General features: G+C 40.3%; 2 protein-coding genes across 3 annotated transcripts in view; both read left to right on the top strand.

Moving 5' to 3' along the window:
- The window catches only part of LOC147722438 (aromatic-L-amino-acid decarboxylase-like), a 1636613-nt gene that overhangs the window by 1166158 nt on the left and 450343 nt on the right, over window positions 1-20112 (top strand). The window lies entirely within an intron of this gene.
- LOC147722439 (aromatic-L-amino-acid decarboxylase-like) overlaps window positions 1-20112 on the top strand; it is a 712354-nt gene that overhangs the window by 241871 nt on the left and 450371 nt on the right. For both annotated transcript variants that reach the window (XM_086964959.1, XM_086964960.1), the window contains one exon: window positions 2666-2800. In XM_086964959.1, the coding sequence (XP_086821085.1) occupies window positions 2666-2800 (135 nt within the window). The remainder of the gene's footprint in view (window positions 1-2665; window positions 2801-20112) is intronic.

The raw sequence follows: 20112 nt of genomic DNA on the forward strand, positions 1-20112 counted from the left end.
TTCCCTGGACCGGAATCAAGCTTCCCAGGACCGGTTTCTGGCATTACAGCCATCTTCAGCCGGGCTTGCTTGAATCCAATGGCAAAGTGAGCAAGGAACTCATGTCTGAGCATACCCTGCCAACTCCGCCTGCAACACAAAAGGCAACGTTACAACATTCCATTACTTAGCACCGCCTATCGAGCCGCTGGGTAAGGGATAGGGTGGGAACAGCGCTCGAGCGGGCGGACAGCCTGAAAAGAGGCCGAGCCGTGGGCAGCTGAGGTTTAAGTACGGGGTACGCCCCCGACAGGTAAACCCAGCCCTGGCCGCATGACCTGGCGATCGCGGGGAGGGGCAAGGAGCCCTGCCTACCTCCACGCCCACCCCCATGTACCAGCGGGGAGCTGCAACGAATGGCCACTAGAGCGCTGCATCGCTGATGTCCCCCTGCTTGGCACGCAGCCAGCGGCATAGTGCCCATACCGTCATTCGCTCTCGCCCACTTACACATATCACATCTCCAACCCAAATGATACTCTGGACACGTATTATGGGTAAGAACTGCTGCAGGTTTATTTTCATACAACAAATGTATGACGTTTAGGTAGGTCATCTTACGGGCGATCCCAAGCAGGCAGCCCCTCGCTGTCCCGCCTGCCTAAAGAGCCGGCCAGCACGGTGAGTCGATGCTCGGCAGGTGCAGCACATTGCCGATCTTCTGTTATACTCCCATCCCCCCTGTCAGGGCGGAGCGGTGTGGCACACCCCCAGTCGGTTCAGGCCCCCCGACCGCCCGAAGGACTAACGGGGCACCGTCGCGGTTTCCCGGAACCTCCTGCGGCTCCTGGTCCTTGGCTCAGGCACCCTTACTGTGCCAGGCAGAGGTACCCTTACTGTACCAGTCTGCCGCAGAGGTACCCTTACTGTACCTGTCTGCCTCCAGATCGCCCTGTAACTCCGCCACAGCTCTGGAGGAGGCCCCCGTCGATGACAGAGCCCCCCACCTACTTAGTTACATACATCCTGCCGCTGTTAGTGCCTCTTGTACGTCCAGTTGGAACATATCCATTCGCAAATTAGACTAGTGTACCCCGTCTTTATCGTAGTACCCTTCAGTTCACATCCCTTCAAACACACAAAGCTCTACAAACATCTTTACCTAACTCAAAAGCTACCAAACAGCACTCAGTTGTATGATTGAGCATCCAGCACAATTCGAAAGACTGACTAGATTTAGAAAGTGCTACAAGACATAGTAATGGTTTTTCTGTAGATGAGGAGTGCGTGCGCCTAATATCCCTCCCCCCCCCTCACCCACATTTGCAATGCCTGCATTTACATCATATTGAAGTGGAGCTATGAAAGAGACACAAAAGTGTCAGTGGGGACCCAGGAGACTGAGCCCACAATAAACAGGTTTACATCCCCCATAAAAGGGAGACTGCATAGACAAGCAGATGAGATATGGCGCATCTGCTTCTTGGGCTTGATCACAGTCCCACAGTGTACTTTAGAGTTCCACCGTATGGGTGCTTAAAATGATATGCACGACATGATAACATGTAGGGAATACATGTATGATGATCATAATGGCATGCCCGTGAGTAATGAGTGTTGGTGGTGAAACATGGCATGAGTGAAGGAGCTTCCTTCACACGTCAGAGACGAGGAAGAGGGAAAAGAACAAGCAGCTGGCTGCAGCATTCGAGCAATGGAAAACACCACAAGCTGTGGTAGGAGGCTGCCACCCGGGGAGGAAGGAAGGCAGAGACTGGCTGAGGAACACATTGTACCCTGTGAGCAAACAGACACATGGCCAGGACGGGTCACGTTAGGAGGAGAGGAAGTCAGGCCTGCATTTTTATCAGCTTTGAGTGGTGGTCACGACGTGTCCTTGCTCAAGAAATATTGCTGGCGGGACGACCTGTCACGAGAGGAAAGAAGAAGTAAATGGGCCTTGGTTAAGGAAAGACAGAGAAGAGCCGATCAGGTGCGCCTCACCCTCCGTCATCTGGATTCCTGTAATATGTATTTAGCACAGTCGCCAAACTCACTTTACCCGTGTGGACGCAGGAAGCTCTTCATTGTGCGGTACCAGCACAATAAACTCTGAGACTTGTCTCTTTTTGTGCCGCATTAAAAGGGGGGAGAGGGTGCTTCCTCCCAGCCCCTCACTACATCACGTGAACACACTTCCAGAGGCCCCCAGCCTCTAAGCCAATCCAGACACTGCTCCTGCCGTTACAACAGCACCCGGATTGGCTCGGGCAGGGAACCTCAACACTCATGATTGATCCCGGGGGCTGCAGCTATGGGTCACCTCGGACTCCATTATGAGCTGGTGGAGAGACTCTGAGTGGCCTTTAGCGCGCATGTGGGGCTGGGCGGAGGGTGGCAGCCGCCCACCCCAACATTTGCAATTGGGCCCCAGGTGCTGGATACTAAATCTTATGCTGTGTGGTGGCTTGTGAGGACAGAATTAATTGTCTGACGAAAGTGGGTTCTGACTACTACATTCTGATCACTACGTTCATAAGAGCAACAAAAACATAAGTGGGATGCATTAATTATTCAGAAATGGGGAGGCAGAACAGACATGAAAACCACTATCTAAAATTTCTATGCAGATTTGCTGCTCTCGTTCTCATTTTGCTATAACAGATTATTGTATTATTTATTTCAGGGAACCGCCAGTGAGGCCTGCTTAATGGTGATGCTTTCTGCCAGAACAAAAGTGTTACAACAAATACATCTTAAACACCCAGAGCTATCGAGAGGCGAAATCATGGACAAGCTTGTGGGATATTCTTCAGACCAGGTGAGTGAATATGTGACTGACGTCTACCTCTGTGCAAGAAGTCCTCGGCTACCTAAGATCACAGAGGCAAAACTGCACATAAATATTTGGAAATTTTTTTCTAAGTATAAAGAAAGATTGTGAACCTTTTTTCTATTTCCTTTAAAGAGTGAAGTCCTGTTCCGTTAGCTGTTATGGAAAAACGCTGAGCAAGCTTGTCAACCAAGGCAGCTGTCAGTGTGTGTTATTTGTCATCCAGTATTCATCTACAAAGTTGGACAGAATGTACTACATATATACATTTAGGCATGTATGAGTGTAAGCACAAACTGTGTTCTAAGCCAGGGTTCGCCAACCTCGGTCCTGGAGTTGCCGGATCCATGGCAAATTTTTAAGATAACTACATTTATCTAAATGTGGATATGCTAAAATGATGGCATGGATCTGGCCGCCCAGGGCCAACATTGGACAATAATACATCTAATCTCTTAATTAAATAATTTCTCTTCATAGTGATGATATACTTCTTTGTTTTAACTGAATTCGGAAGGGTGCATCTGAACCCCTTTCTTATCCATCTCCCCCATGTGTATTTGTGAGTTTTACAGTATATCTTGAACAGTGACATTATTGCTTACATTGAACAATGGTCTCATTAGATGACCATAAGGTAAATCAAGCATATTCTCCTTAGATTACAATAATGGTAGATCAAGAAGCTAATATGGTTTAGGGAAGACACAGTAGAGACTGTTAAGTTAACATTAGCTGACTGTATGTAAAGAAAACAAGCATTTGCAATGCAATCGGTCCTGCCTTTAGGACCTTATATGTATTTAGCTATGCAGCACATTAGCCTGGGTGCTGAAACATCTATTGTTCTTTAACAAGGAGGGAAAGTAAGCACCAAAATGTGTGACACGTCAGGTATGGGAACACATGGAGAGAAATATTGCCTTTCAGCTGGAAAATTGTGTAGTCCAAAGCTCTATTTTTAATATAAAATGATTTTCTATGGGTGCTCTTGGAAGACAATTTCTATGGACTGGAATCTAGGGAATGCTAAAGTGATTCTGGTATTTTACTGACCTCTGCTGGTCGTTTTCTATCAAGACAGTTAAATAGAGGCAGTTGAACAGAAAAAAAGTCCCTAAGCGAAAGCAGACAAGTTCTAGGGCTGATCTCCAGAGCCCACAAAGTACATACACATATAAGTGTATACTAAAGTATAAACTAAAGTATATATACTAAAGTAAATACTAAAGTATATACACTAGGTATCGAATGCTCGACCTAAAAACCTAAGTATTTAGGTACTCTGGGGGAAACAGTGGGTCCTAGAGAGGGACTAGTGAGTTCAGGTCACTTTAGATGGCAACAAGATAGAGTGAGAACGTGTAGGGAATAGGAGCTCAAAACACATGTAAGGTTCACGACAAAACAGCCGTCAAGAGGACACCAGGGTTTGACCAGAAGGAAAAGTGAGAGGAAGCTTACAGGGAAAGTGATATGGAACTTGGGGTAATTATTGGCCTATTTCACTATGTAAATTCTATTTTAGTAGGCCATCTCCAGAGTAATGAGCTATGGGATCTGGCTCAGTTGAGCTTTCGACCTATGAAGGTAACAGAGACCTGCTGGCATATGTTCTGAATGATCTGAGTATCTGAGAATGGCAATCGGCAAAAGTAACTTTGTTGCCCCGCATTATTAGACTTGTCAGCTTCATTCGCTACAGTCTCCCATGATTGACTGGTTTCTTAGACTATCTGATAGCTGTATAAAGGGTAAAGCTTTAAAAAAGTGTGTGTCTTATTTGAAGGACAGGACTCAGGTACCCCAATACCAGTCAGAACTCAAAGCTATAGTACAGTGGGTACCCCAGGGGTCAGCACTGAGCAGCACCCTATTTAATGTCTTTCTGAGGCCGTTGGCTCAGTTGCTTTACCATGAGTGGAGTAGTCTTCATGAGTTCTGTCAGTGACACCCAGCATATAATATCGGTTGACCTAAAAATACCCACACCGTAGGATAGTTTCTATCCATGTATGCAGGAGGTTACTAGTTGGCTGACATCAAATTTTCTAATTTTCTCAAAGTTAACAAAGATAAGACAGAGGTGATCTGTTGTGTGCCAAATAAGATCTCATGACCACTACCGGTGGATTTTTTGCCAACTCAGACTATTTTCCACAGGTGGCCTCTTCGGTGGTCAGAATACTTGGAGACTATTTTTTGACAGTGATATATTGGTGACCTCTCTAGTTAATCAGCAGAAGCTGGCTTTATGATACAAAGTAAATACATACTGACTCTCTCGGGATGGAGGTAGAGCTTTCCCTGTTCAAGCTGTCTACCTGTGGAACAAACTACTAATTTCTTTGTGAAAGTTGCCAAATCTTGGTCAGTTTAGGAAATCTCTTAAAACATGGCTGCTTACAAGATAATGCCTTGTGATATTGTCTCCCAAATTGTCTTGTGATATTGTCTTGTGAATTGACTATAACAGTCTGTCTAGTGCCAGGATGCATTTAAATTGATTGTGCGATTTATAAATAACATTATTATTAATAATAATTATAATAATAGAACAAATAGTAGGAAGGAAGTAGCAAAAGCAAGCAGCAATCCGAATAGGAATGAGGGTGCAGCTGAAAGTCAACTTAAATGGAGTGGCACTGGGTCAATAGGAAGAAGGAGGATAATAAAGTATGAAAGGTATCTGGGGCCTGGAGGATTCCAGTGGGTTATAAGTTCCAGTGGGTTATAAGCAGAGGATGAGTGGGAAACTAAGAGAGAGTAACAAGGAATAAGGAGAGAGGCAGAAACGTGCAGGTAGAGCAACCATGTTGAATATCTGGAGATGGCACTAAAAAGGAGCAGGTGGTCACAGTTAGCTCAGACTTTTGAGTTAAATACAGTCGAATATGAAACATCTTTAGAGGTTGACTAGAAAGTGCTTTTAGTCCCGAGATTGACAGGGAGATGATTCACAGAGGAGAAGTAGCCCCTAAGAGCGATAGGTGCTATGTGTGAAGTTTTGAAGCTCTGGGCCTTTAATGAAAGGTTATTTTGCTTTGGAGACCTCTCATATCACCAGATAATTTGAGCGGGTTAAAACTGTAGGGTGGATAGTGGAGTGGGCTGCTTTGTAGGCTAGGCACCCAATTCTTTTTTTTCTTTATGTTAGAATAATTTTTTTGAATTTTTCAAAAAGTGACAGAAATGGACAATACAGAAAAATATATTAAATAGCATTAAATTACGATTAATTAACTAAGATAAATTATGACCTAACTATCATAGAGTCATAAAATACAACAAGAGAATAATCTATCAGAGGGAAAATAAAATCAAGGAATGGAGGAGGGAAGGGAAGGGAGGAAGGGGAGAAGAAAGAATATATCATATTACATGAATTGTAGAGTTACTATTAACATAACAAAATTGGTCAGAAGCAATTTATGAATAAAAACAAATTACAGTCAAAAACAATATTCATAACAGTAAATATGAATCAATAGGAGACCAAAAAGATTGATAAGACAGTGAATTATGATTAACTCCTTGTAGAGACAATTGAGGACCTCTTCTTGTAAAGATGATCCATGACCACTGGAAAGGGGCGACCATTCGGTCCCCCCGAACGTATGGCGGAGTACCACGATCCCCCCGGGAAGCCATCTTGGGCGGGAGGCGAGTCTCGGCTGGTATGCCCGAAGCGGCGTAGCCGGGGCGCGCTTTTTCCCGCCCTGGAGTGGGCTGGCCTAGACACTGACGCGGCCGGCCACGCCCTTTGGGGCAGGCAGGGGCGGGTTTACGCCCGCCCTGAAGACGGATAAAAGGAGCAACAAGCCAAGAAAGCATCCTCTTGTTCCTGTGCTCTGAAGCTGCACCTCCTCGCTGCACGTGAGCTCGAGACGGAACGAAGAGCCAATTTTGACCCACCCACCAGCCCCTGAGGACAGCATGTGGTTTTGGAATAGAGTTTGATGTGTTAACATTAATTTTGCAGGTTATGATAACTATCGTGATAAATTTTGAATATGCAATAAAGAATGGTCCAATTGTAATATGTTTTGCAAATAAAGTAGTTATGCACTAGTGTTGATCAGTAATCATGCCTCTTAATAAATGGTAATTGTTACTGTCTCTTAGTAATTTAGTCATTTAGTAATTTAGTTAGAATTGTCGTATTTATTTTGGTCGGGCGGTAAGGTCATGATCGGTGAGCAGTAATTGGAAGATCCCTAGGGGTGGGCGTCACCCATTACGGATGGGAGCGCTCGAGGGAAGTGGCCATTGGCCCCTCAACGGGGAGGCGGTCCCTTCTAAGGATGGGCCGCCGAAAGGAAAGGAAAGGCGGTCAAGGCCCCTTCCTGGATAGGAGGGGTTACAGCCCCCTCCTGGGGAATTTCCCGGGGCCGGGACATCTGCGACGGCAGATGTGGTAAGTTGTGTGGGGTTTGGGAGGGGGTCTACGCTACCTTCTAGATACCTCACACGAGTCCTCGGACGACCTTTAAATGGCGTCGAGTTTATTGGGGCCCCCGTCAAGTCAAGGGAAATTGGTAAATGCACTTGAGGTACGCCTCTGTGCGGTCGCCCCTCACAAGTGAGGGGGATATGTCTGGTTTAGGGATCTTGACACCGGTTACGACCTTGCCGTTGGCCCTTAAACGTTAGGATGTACAATTTCAAGTTAAACGTTTTGTAGGATGTTAGTTCGGCTAGGAGAACCTTTGTATTAGAGAATATGTTAAGGTTAGCCAAACATCGCAATGTGGAAATGAAATTGTACATTAATATGAAACTGTTATTTTAATGTTTTAATTTTTGTTTCATATTTTAATAAATACGGCCGGGAGGGTCACTCCCTCCCGTCTTCCAAAAGTTCAGAACCGTTTCCGGTTTCCCATTCTTGGGGAATGTGTTGAGAGGGGGTGGCGGGTATCTCAGCCATACAAGCATGAACAGAAAGAGAAGTAGCGTCCTTCCAACAAAAAGTGATTGATTTTAACGCAGCTGAAATCAAGAAATTAAAAATCTTTGCCTCAACGTCATTAAGAGGGTGCGTATAAACAACTGATTTGCAAATTAATAATTTCTAAGAAAGAATATCTTGAATAGGTAGAATTTTTAATATAATGTCCCAAACTTCACACCAGAATTTCAACATTTATAGGGCAATCAAATAACATGTGACGTAATGATCCAGGACTTAAATTACAGTGCCAACAAACGTCTGATGGGAGCAATTTAGCACGATACAGACGTAATGGTGACCATAATGAATTAAACAAAATGTATGCATTTGTTTGATAAAGAGATACTGGTAACCAACTAGAGATACTATTGATCCAAATACTCGACCAGGAATCATCAGATAGAGAAATTGAAAGTTCAGTATTCCAAAATGTTGAAATTGTAGCAATGTTGGTACCCATGGAAGTGGTGGATTTTTTATAAAAAATAGAAACAGCCTTAGAGGACGAAGAAACAACATTGAGATAAATCATCAAATCAGTTGTGATTGTAGATGGAATACCATTCGGAAAAGAATCTAAAATTGAGTTACATAGAAATTGATATTTTAACAAATCAGTATCTGGTAAGTTGAATTTCAATTGTAGCAGATCAAAGGGAATAAAGGCATCATCACAAAATACATCTTTAAGATAGAAAATGCCTTCTTTAATCCATGAGGTCCAGAAATTGACATTTCTATTTAATTTATTAAGGGCACTATGCCATAGGGATAAATGCACTGTAGAAAGTAAGGGTGAGGCAAAATTAGAATCTAAATCATTAAGTATTAATCTTGAGGATTTGATTATAGAAGAATGATGTACAACCTTAGAAGTATGAGACATTGTTAATAAGGAGGGCAATGGGAAAGGATCCACAAGTGATTTTTCTATATCAAACCAAATAGGGGGCTTAACAACAGGGGAGGTATTAAACCATAAGGAACTCTGTTTTAATATGAAAGCTTTATGATAAAGATAAAAATCAGGGAGGGCAAATCCTGCATGGCATTTAGGGATTTTCAATTTTTTGTAGTCAATACAAGGGGGCCTATTGTTCCAAAGAAATTGGGATAACAGTTTATCAATATCTTTATAAAATTTTAGCTGAAATTGAGTGGGGATCATAGCAAGGGAGTAAAAGATTTTCGGAGCAATATTCATTTTTATAGATTCCATTCTCCCCCACCAGGTGAGATGAAGGGAAGACCATCTAGAAGTTTTATTTTTTACATACTCATATATAAAATTACAATTTAATTTTAACATGGCAGGCAAGGATGATGAAAATAAAATACCAAGGTAATTCAGCTTGTTTTTTTGCCAAATAATATCTGTCGTAGGTAGCATATCGGAGGTACAAAGAACATTTAAAGGGAAAAATTCAGATTTATTAGCATTTAATTTATAACCTAAGACTACAAATTATTTGGCAATAATGTCTAATAAGGACGGAACAGAAGAAATTGGGTTACTAATAAACAATAAAACATCATCCGCATAAGCTAAAGTTTTAATAGTGACATCTTTAATTGTGATACCCTGAATGTCCTCACAACGACGTATGTAATTAAGAAAAGGTCAATTCCCATCAGGAATAAAAGAGGGTAAAGGGGACATCCCTGCCGTGTTCCTCTAAAAAGGGAAAATTGAGTAGAAATGTGGCCATTTATAAAAAATCGGGCAGTGGGAGCATAACATAAAGCCTAAATTATACGAATAAAAGCGGGACCAAAATTAACAATAAAGTTGTAAATAAAAACTGCCAATGAATTTTATTAAATACTTTTTCTGCATCTAAAGCAATAACTCCAGCAGGGACAAAAAGGGTAGGGCTCTGTTCAATACCATGTAGTAGTGTTCTTGTATTATTAGCAGAGTATCTATTTTTCATAAAACCAGATTGATCTGGATGAATAACAGAATGGACAGAAGCTAATCCAGAGGCAAGGATTTTAGCATATAGCTTACAGTCTTGGTTTATTAAGGAAATAGGACGGTAATTGGAGGCTAGTGTAGGATCTTTATCAGGCTTGGGGAGCACAATAATTAAAGCATCCGAAAAAGAGCCTGAAATAGTACCCGAGGAGCCAAAATGTGAAAAAAGTTGAAATAAATAAGGTAAAAGGTGAGGTTGAAATTCTTTATAGAATTCAGCAGGAAGACCATCAGGACCCGGAGATTTATTCTTTGGGAGTGATTTGATGGCATTCAGGATCTCATCAATAGTGATTGGCAAATCTAATCCGAGTCTATCGGATGGAGAAATTTGGGGTAAATCACAAGTCTTTAAAAAAGCATCAATTACGGAATTAGCACAAGGATCTGGTTTGTTATATATGTCGGAATAAAAATGTAAATATTCTTGGACAATATCATTTTGGGACACTGCAACCTTACCTTGAGGACCATGAATGGAGGTTATTTGCGTTTTATCCTTTTTAATGCGCAAGTAGTTTGCAAGGAGTTTCCCAGACCTATTGGAGTTAAAACGGAATCTAGCGTTTGACTTAGCAAGTTGAACCCCGCCCTTTTACTGAGGATAGCATTAAATTCATGTCGAAGTTTTTGGAGTTTAATTTTGTATTGAGGATCACTGGATGTAATAAATCATCGCTCAAATTTCGCTATTTGTTTCGCTAGGAGTTTAATATTAGAGTTGAATTGTTTGTTCTCATGAGCCATAATAGAAATTGTAGTACCTCTAATTTAAGCTTTAAAAGCGTCCCATCTATTGACTATAGAAGTAGAATTTTCTGGATTAAACAAAAAGTAATCTTGAATAGCCTGTAATAATTTAGGTTTATGAGTTTCATTGAGGACAATACCAGCATTCTTACGCCATCTAGTTTGTTTAGTGAAAGTGGATGATACATTCAAAACAAAATATATTAAAGAGTGGTCTGATATATCAATGGTGCCAATGACTGGGCTAGTTGCAAATTGAATAAGAGATGGGGAAAGCAAAAATTAATCAATCCTTGAATGAGAATTATGAGGGTTGGAAAAAAAGGAAAAACATTTTTCAGTGGGAAAGTGTAATCTCCAAATGTCAGCTAATTTGGTGGTATGAAGAAAAGCTTTAAAAGCATGAAAAACCTTGGGAGGACGGAATCTAGTAGTAGATAACATATCTAACAATGGGTCAGCAATAACATTAAAATCCCCCCCAACAATCAATGGAACTTTACCCAACTTTAAAACTTCAGTGGTGATAGTAGACCATAAAGCGGGATCATCCGCCGTAGGACCATAAATATTAAGCAAAAAGAAAGTAGAGTCATGAATTTTAATTTTGACTATAATATATCTACCTTCAGAATCTGAAATTTTACTTAGAATCTGACAGTGCAATCTTTTCGCAAAGAAAATAGCGACCCCATTTTTCTTTCCCTTAGCAGGAGAAGAAACAATAGTATCAACCCACTTTTTATTCATATACTGTAGAATCTTATCCTCAACATGCGTTTCCTGAACAAAACAAATATCAGCTTTGCAACTACCCAGGTAATCCAACATTTTTGTGCGTTTAATTGGGTGTCTCAAACCTTTCACGTTAAGAGAAACAATTTTATTATGGTGAATATTAGCCATTAGAAAGAAGAAGAAAGGAGAAAAAGGAATCGAAACAAGAAGAGATAAGAAAAAGCATAGTAGAGATATAGATGAAAACAACAACCCTATATGGTAGAAGGAAATAGAAGGAAAAGAAAAGAAGGAGAAAGGAACAAACAAGAAACATAAATATAAACATAGAAACGCACACCCGTTCCACAAGCATGATCAGAACCATTGAGGCCCATGAATATAAGAAGAACGTGCATATGTGTGTCAAATAATCTCAGATTAGAAAGAGTCAAGTGTTAGGATCATGAGTGTCCATGGATGGTGGAGCTTGCTGTGCAAGAAAATGCCTCAGTTCTTCAGGACGTTGAAATGATTTGGAAACGTTGTCTTTCCAAATGCACATCGTGGAAGGATCAAACAGTCCATATTTGAAGCCAAGACTTCTGAGCTGTGGACGACATGCAGAGAATTCCTTGCATATAGCAACAGTCTCTTTTGCAAAGTCTTGATGAATACATTTTTTTTTACCATTCACCATTAGTGAGGGGATTTCTCTCACAGCTTTCCTCATTAAGATAAGATGGTGATGACGCAGAACTTTGAAAATCATTTCCCTGGGTTTAGTATGTCGAGGGTTACGGTGTGAAGGGATTCTATGAGCTTTATCCACTTCAAATTTGTCAGGAAACTTGATATTTAAAAGACCAGGAAGCAGAGATTCCAGATATAGACGACAATTAGAACCCTCAACTTCTTCAGGCAAATTGAAAATGCGAAGGTTATACTGTCTATTTCGATTTTCCAAATCCAGAAGCTGAGCATGCATAGGAAGAATTTTAGCCACTGAATGTGTGAAAGCGTCCATTTTATTTTTATTATCCTGAATTTTGATGGAGTTATCAGAAATTTTCATTGCTAGAGAGGCCATATCTTTATGTATTTAGCTATGCAGCACATTAGCCTGGGTGCTGAAACATCTATTGTTCTTTAACATGGAGGGAAAGTAAGCACCAAAATGTGTGACACGTCAGGTATGGGAACACATGGAGAGAAATATTGCCTTTCAGCTGGAAAATTGTGTAGTCCAAAGCTCTATTTTTAATATAAAATTGTTTTCTATGGGTGCTCTTGGAAGACAATTTCTATGGACTGGAATCTAGGGAATGCTAAAGTGATTCTGGTATTTTACTGACCTCTGCTGGTCGTTTTCTATCAAGACAGTTAAATAGAGGCAGTTGAACAGAAAAAAAGTCCCTAAGCGAAAGCAGACAAGTCCTAGGGCTGATCTCCAGAGCCCACAAAGTACATACACATATAAGTGTATACTAAAGTATAAACTAAAGTATATATACTAAAGTAAATACTAAAGTATATACACTAGGTATCGAATGCTCGACCTAAAAACCTAAGTATTTAGGTACTCTGGGGGAAACAGTGGGTCCTAGAGAGGGACTAGTGAGTTCAGGTCACTTTAGATGGCAACAAGATAGAGTGAGAACGTGTAGGGAATAGGAGCTCAAAACACATGTAAGGTTCACGACAAAACAGCCGTCAAGAGGACACCAGGGTTTGACCAGAAGGAAAAGTGAGAGGAAGCTTATGGGGAAAGTGATATGGAACTTGGGGTAATTATTGGCCTATTTCACTATGTAAATTCTATTTTAGTAGGCCATCTCCAGAGTAATGAGCTATGGGATCTGGCTCAGTTGAGCTTTCGCCCTATGAAGGTAACAGAGACCTGCTGGCATATGTTCTGAATGATCTGAGTATCTGAGAATGGCAATCGGCAAAAGTAACTTTGTTGCCCCGCATTATTAGACTTGTCAGCTTCATTCGCTACAGTCTCCCATGATTGACTGGTTTCTTAGACTATCTGATAGCTGTATAAAGGGTAAAGCTTTAAAAAAGTGTGTGTCTTATTTGAAGGACAGGACTCAGATACCCCAATACCAGTCAGAACTCAAAGCTATAGTACAGTGGGTACCCCAGGGGTCAGCACTGAGCAGCACCCTATTTAATGTCTTTCTGAGGCCGTTGGCTCAGTTGCTTTACCATGAGTGGAGTAGTCTTCATGAGTTCTGTCAGTGACACCCAGCATATAATATCGGTTGACCTAAAAATACCCACACCGTAGGATAGTTTCTATCCATGTATGCAGGAGGTTACTAGTTGGCTGACATCAAATTTTCTAATTTTCTCAAAGTTAACAAAGATAAGACAGAGGTGATCTTTTGTGTGCCAAATAAGATCTCATGACCACTACCGGTGGATTTTTTGCCAACTCAGACTATTTTCCACAGGTGGCCTCTTCGGTGGTCAGAATACTTGGAGACTATTTTTTGACAGTGATATATTGGTGACCTCTCTAGTTAATCAGCAGAAGCTGGCTTTATGATACAAAGTAAATACATACTGACTCTCTCGGGATGGAGGTAGAGCTTTCCCTGTTCAAGCTGTCTACCTGTGGAACAAACTACTAATTTCTTTGTGAAAGTTGCCAAATCTTGGTCAGTTTAGGAAATCTCTTAAAACATGGCTGCTTACAAGATAATGCCTTGTGATATTGTCTCCCAAATTGTCTTGTGATATTGTCTTGTGAATTGACTATAACAGTCTGTCTAGTGCCAGGATGCATTTAAATTGATTGTGCGATTTATAAATAACATTATTATTAATAATAATTATAATAATAGAACAAATAGTAGGAAGGAAGTAGCAAAAGCAAGCAGCAATCCGAATAGGAATGAGGGTGCAGCTGAAAGTCAACTTAAATGGAGTGGCACTGGGTCAATAGGAAGAAGGAGGATAATAAAGTATGAAAGGTATCTGGGGCCTGGAGGATTCCAGTGGGTTATAATCCAGTGGGTTATAAGCAGAGGATGAGTGGGAAACTAAGAGAGAGTAACAAGGAATAAGGAGAGAGGCAGAAACGTGCAGGTAGAGCAACCATGTTGAATATCTGGAGATGGCACTAAAAAGGAGCAGGTGGTCACAGTTAGCTCAGACTTTTGAGTTAAATACAGTCGAATATGAAACATCTTTAGAGGTTGACTAGAAAGTGCTTTTAGTCCCGAGATTGACAGGGAGATGATTCACAGAGGAGAAGTAGCCCCTAAGAGCGATAGGTGCTATGTGTGAAGTTTTGAAGCTCTGGGCCTTTAATGAAAGGTTATTTTGCTTTGGAGACCTCTCATATCACCAGATAATTTGAGCGGGTTAAAACTGTAGGGTGGATAGTGGAGTGGGCTGCTTTGTAGGCTAGGCACCCAATTCTTTTTTTTCTTTATGTTAGAATAATTTTTTTGAATTTTTCAAAAAGTGACAGAAATGGACAATACAGAAAAATATATTAAATAGCATTAAATTACGATTAATTAACTAAGATAAATTACGACCTAACTATCATAGAGTCATAAAATACAACAAGAGAATAATCTATCAGAGGGAAAATAAAATCAAGGAATGGAGGAGGGAAGGGAAGGGAGGAAGGGGAGAAGAAAGAATATATCATATTACATGAATTGTAGAGTTACTATTAACATAACAAAATTGGTCAGAAGCAATTTATGAATAAAAACAAATTACAGTCAAAAACAATATTCATAACAGTAAATATGAATCAATAGGAGACCAAAAAGATTGATAAGACAGTGAATTATGATTAACTCCTTGTAGAGACAATTGAGGACCTCTTCTTGTAAAGATGATCCATGACCACTGGAAAGGGGCGACCATTCGGTCCCCCCGAACGTATGGCGGAGTACCACGATCCCCCCGGGAAGCCATCTTGGGCGGGAGGCGAGTCTCGGCTGGTATGCCCGAAGCGGCGTAGCCGGGGCGCGCTTTTTCCCGCCCTGGAGTGGGCTGGCCTAGACACTGACGCGGCCGGCCACGCCCTTTGGGGCAGGCAGGGGCGGGTTTACGCCCGCCCTGAAGACGGATAAAAGGAGCAACAAGCCAAGAAAGCATCCTCTTGTTCCTGTGCTCTGAAGCTGCACCTCCTCGCTGCACGTGAGCTCGAGACGGAACGAAGAGCCAATTTTGACCCACCCACCAGCCCCTGAGGACAGCATGTGGTTTTGGAATAGAGTTTGATGTGTTAACATTAATTTTGCAGGTTATGATAACTATCGTGATAAATTTTGAATATGCAATAAAGAATGGTCCAATTGTAATATGTTTTGCAAATAAAGTAGTTATGCACTAGTGTTGATCAGTAATCATGCCTCTTAATAAATGGTAATTGTTACTGTCTCTTAGTAATTTAGTCATTTAGTAATTTAGTTAGAATTGTCGTATTTATTTTGGTCGGGCGGTAAGGTCATGATCGGTGAGCAGTAATTGGAAGATCCCTAGGGGTGGGCGTCACCCATTACGGATGGGAGCGCTCGAGGGAAGTGGCCATTGGCCCCTCAACGGGGAGGCGGTCCCTTCTAAGGATGGGCCGCCGAAAGGAAAGGAAAGGCGGTCAAGGCCCCTTCCTGGATAGGAGGGGTTACAGCCCCCTCCTGGGGAATTTCCCGGGGCCGGGACATCTGCGACGGCAGATGTGGTAAGTTGTGTGGGGTTTGGGAGGGGGTCTACGCTACCTTCTAGATACCTCACACGAGTCCTCGGACGACCTTTAAATGGCGTCGAGTTTATTGGGGCCCCCGTCAAGTCAAGGGAAATTGGTAAATGCACTTGAGGTACGCCTCTGTGCGGTCGCCCCTCACAAGTGAGGGGGATATGTCTGGTTTAGGGATCTTGACACCGGTTACGACCTTGCCGTTGGCCCTTAAACGTTAGGATGTACAATTTCAAGTTAAACGTTTTGTAGGATGTTAGTTCGGCTAGGAGAACCTTTGTATTAGAGAATATGTTAAGGTTAGCCAAACATCGCAATGTGGAAATGAAATTGTACATTAATATGAAACTGTTATTTTAATGTTTTAATTTTTGTTTCATATTTTAATAAATACGGCCGGGAGGGTCACTCCCTCCCGTCTTCCAAAAGTTCAGAACCGTTTCCGGTTTCCCATTCTTGGGGAATGTGTTGAGAGGGGGTGGCGGGTATCTCAGCCATACAAGCATGAACAGAAAGAGAAGTAGCGTCCTTCCAACAAAAAGTGATTGATTTTAACGCAGCTGAAATCAAGAAATTAAAAATCTTTGCCTCAACGTCATTAAGAGGGTGCGTATAAACAACTGATTTGCAAATTAATAATTTCTAAGAAAGAATATCTTGAATAGGTAGAATTTTTAATATAATGTCCCAAACTTCACACCAGAATTTCAACATTTATAGGGCAATCAAATAACATGTGACGTAATGATCCAGGACTTAAATTACAGTGCCAACAAACGTCTGATGGGAGCAATTTAGCACGATACAGACGTAATGGTGACCATAATGAATTAAACAAAATGTATGCATTTGTTTGATAAAGAGATACTGGTAACCAACTAGAGATACTATTGATCCAAATACTCGACCAGGAATCATCAGATAGAGAAATTGAAAGTTCAGTATTCCAAAATGTTGAAATTGTAGCAATGTTGGTACCCATGGAAGTGGTGGATTTTTTATAAAAAATAGAAACAGCCTTAGAGGACGAAGAAACAACATTGAGATAAATCATCAAATCAGTTGTGATTGTAGATGGAATACCATTCGGAAAAGAATCTAAAATTGAGTTACATAGAAATTGATATTTTAACAAATCAGTATCTGGTAAGTTGAATTTCAATTGTAGCAGATCAAAGGGAATAAAGGCATCATCACAAAATACATCTTTAAGATAGAAAATGCCTTCTTTAATCCATGAGGTCCAGAAATTGACATTTCTATTTAATTTATTAAGGGCACTATGCCATAGGGATAAATGCACTGTAGAAAGTAAGGGTGAGGCAAAATTAGAATCTAAATCATTAAGTATTAATCTTGAGGATTTGATTATAGAAGAATGATGTACAACCTTAGAAGTATGAGACATTGTTAATAAGGAGGGCAATGGGAAAGGATCCACAAGTGATTTTTCTATATCAAACCAAATAGGGGGCTTAACAACAGGGGAGGTATTAAACCATAAGGAACTCTGTTTTAATATGAAAGCTTTATGATAAAGATAAAAATCAGGGAGGGCAAATCCTGCATGGCATTTAGGGATTTTCAATTTTTTGTAGTCAATACAAGGGGGCCTATTGTTCCAAAGAAATTGGGATAACAGTTTATCAATATCTTTATAAAATTTTAGCTGAAATTGAGTGGGGATCATAGCAAGGGAGTAAAAGATTTTCGGAGCAATATTCATTTTTATAGATTCCATTCTCCCCCACCAGGTGAGATGAAGGGAAGACCATCTAGAAGTTTTATTTTTTACATACTCAGATATAAAATTACATTTTAATTTTAACATGGCAGGCAAGGATGATGAAAATAAAATACCAAGGTAATTCAGCTTGTTTTTTTGCCAAATAATATCTGTCGTAGGTAGCATATCGGAGGTACAAAGAACATTTAAAGGGAAAAATTCAGATTTATTAGCATTTAATTTATAACCTAAGACTACAAATTATTTGGCAATAATGTCTAATAAGGACGGAACAGAAGAAATTGGGTTACTAATAAACAATAAAACATCATCCGCATAAGCTAAAGTTTTAATAGTGACATCTTTAATTGTGATACCCTGAATGTCCTCACAACGACGTATGTAATTAAGAAAAGGTCAATTCCCATCAGGAAAAAAAGAGGGTAAAGGGGACATCCCTGCCGTGTTCCTCTAAAAAGGGAAAATTGAGTAGAAATGTGGCCATTTATAAAAAATCGGGCAGTGGGAGCATAACATAAAGCCTAAATTATACGAATAAAAGCGGGACCAAAATTAACAATAAAGTTGTAAATAAAAACTGCCAATGAATTTTATTAAATACTTTTTCTGCATCTAAAGCAATAACTCCAGCAGGGACAAAAAGGGTAGGGCTCTGTTCAATACCATGTAGTAGTGTTCTTGTATTATTAGCAGAGTATCTATTTTTCATAAAACCAGATTGATCTGGATGAATAACAGAATGGACAGAAGCTAATCCAGAGGCAAGGATTTTAGCATATAGCTTACAGTCTTGGTTTATTAAGGAAATAGGACGGTAATTGGAGGCTAGTGTAGGATCTTTATCAGGCTTGGGGAGCACAATAATTAAAGCATCCGAAAAAGAGCCTGAAATAGTACCCGAGGAGCCAAAATGTGAAAAAAGTTGAAATAAATAAGGTAAAAGGTGAGGTTGAAATTCTTTATAGAATTCAGCAGGAAGACCATCAGGACCCGGAGATTTATTCTTTGGGAGTGATTTGATGGCATTCAGGATCTCATCAATAGTGATTGGCAAATCTAATCCGAGTCTATCGGATGGAGAAATTTGGGGTAAATCACAAGTCTTTAAAAAAGCATCAATTACGGAATTAGCACAAGGATCTGGTTTGTTATATATGTCGGAATAAAAATGTAAATATTCTTGGACAATATCATTTTGGGACACTGCAACCTTACCTTGAGGACCATGAATGGAGGTTATTTGCGTTTTATCCTTTTTAATGCGCAAGTAGTTTGCAAGGAGTTTCCCAGACCTATTGGAGTTAAAACGGAATCTAGCGTTTGACTTAGCAAGTTGAACCCCGCCCTTTTACTGAGGATAGCATTAAATTCATGTCGAAGTTTTTGGAGTTTAATTTTGTATTGAGGATCACTGGATGTAATAAATCATCGCTCAAATTTCGCTATTTGTTTCGCTAGGAGTTTAATATTAGAGTTGAATTGTTTGTTCTCATGAGCCATAATAGAAATTGTAGTACCTCTAATTTAAGCTTTAAAAGCGTCCCATCTATTGACTATAGAAGTAGAATTTTCTGGATTAAACAAAAAGTAATCTTGAATAGCCTGTAATAATTTAGGTTTATGAGTTTCATTGAGGACAATACCAGCATTCTTACGCCATCTAGTTTGTTTAGTGAAAGTGGATGATACATTCAAAACAAAATATATTAAAGAGTGGTCTGATATATCAATGGTGCCAATGACTGGGCTAGTTGCAAATTGAATAAGAGATGGGGAAAGCAAAAATTAATCAATCCTTGAATGAGAATTATGAGGGTTGGAAAAAAAGGAAAAACATTTTTCAGTGGGAAAGTGTAATCTCCAAATGTCAGCTAATTTGGTGGTATGAAGAAAAGCTTTAAAAGCATGAAAAACCTTGGGAGGACGGAATCTAGTAGTAGATAACATATCTAACAATGGGTCAGCAATAACATTAAAATCCCCCCCAACAATCAATGGAACTTTACCCAACTTTAAAACTTCAGTGGTGATAGTAGACCATAAAGCGGGATCATCCGCCGTAGGACCATAAATATTAAGCAAAAAGAAAGTAGAGTCATGAATTTTAATTTTGACTATAATATATCTACCTTCAGAATCTGAAATTTTACTTAGAATCTGACAGTGCAATCTTTTCGCAAAGAAAATAGCGACCCCATTTTTCTTTCCCTTAGCAGGAGAAGAAACAATAGTATCAACCCACTTTTTATTCATATACTGTAGAATCTTATCCTCAACATGCGTTTCCTGAACAAAACAAATATCAGCTTTGCAACTACCCAGGTAATCCAACATTTTTGTGCGTTTAATTGGGTGTCTCAAACCTTTCACCTTAAGAGAAACAATTTTATTATGGTGAATATTAGCCATTAGAAAGAAGAAGAAA

This window comes from Lissotriton vulgaris, chromosome 4_1 (assembly GCF_964263255.1).
Source record: "Lissotriton vulgaris chromosome 4_1, aLisVul1.2, whole genome shotgun sequence".
Lineage (NCBI taxonomy): Eukaryota > Metazoa > Chordata > Amphibia > Caudata > Salamandridae > Lissotriton > Lissotriton vulgaris.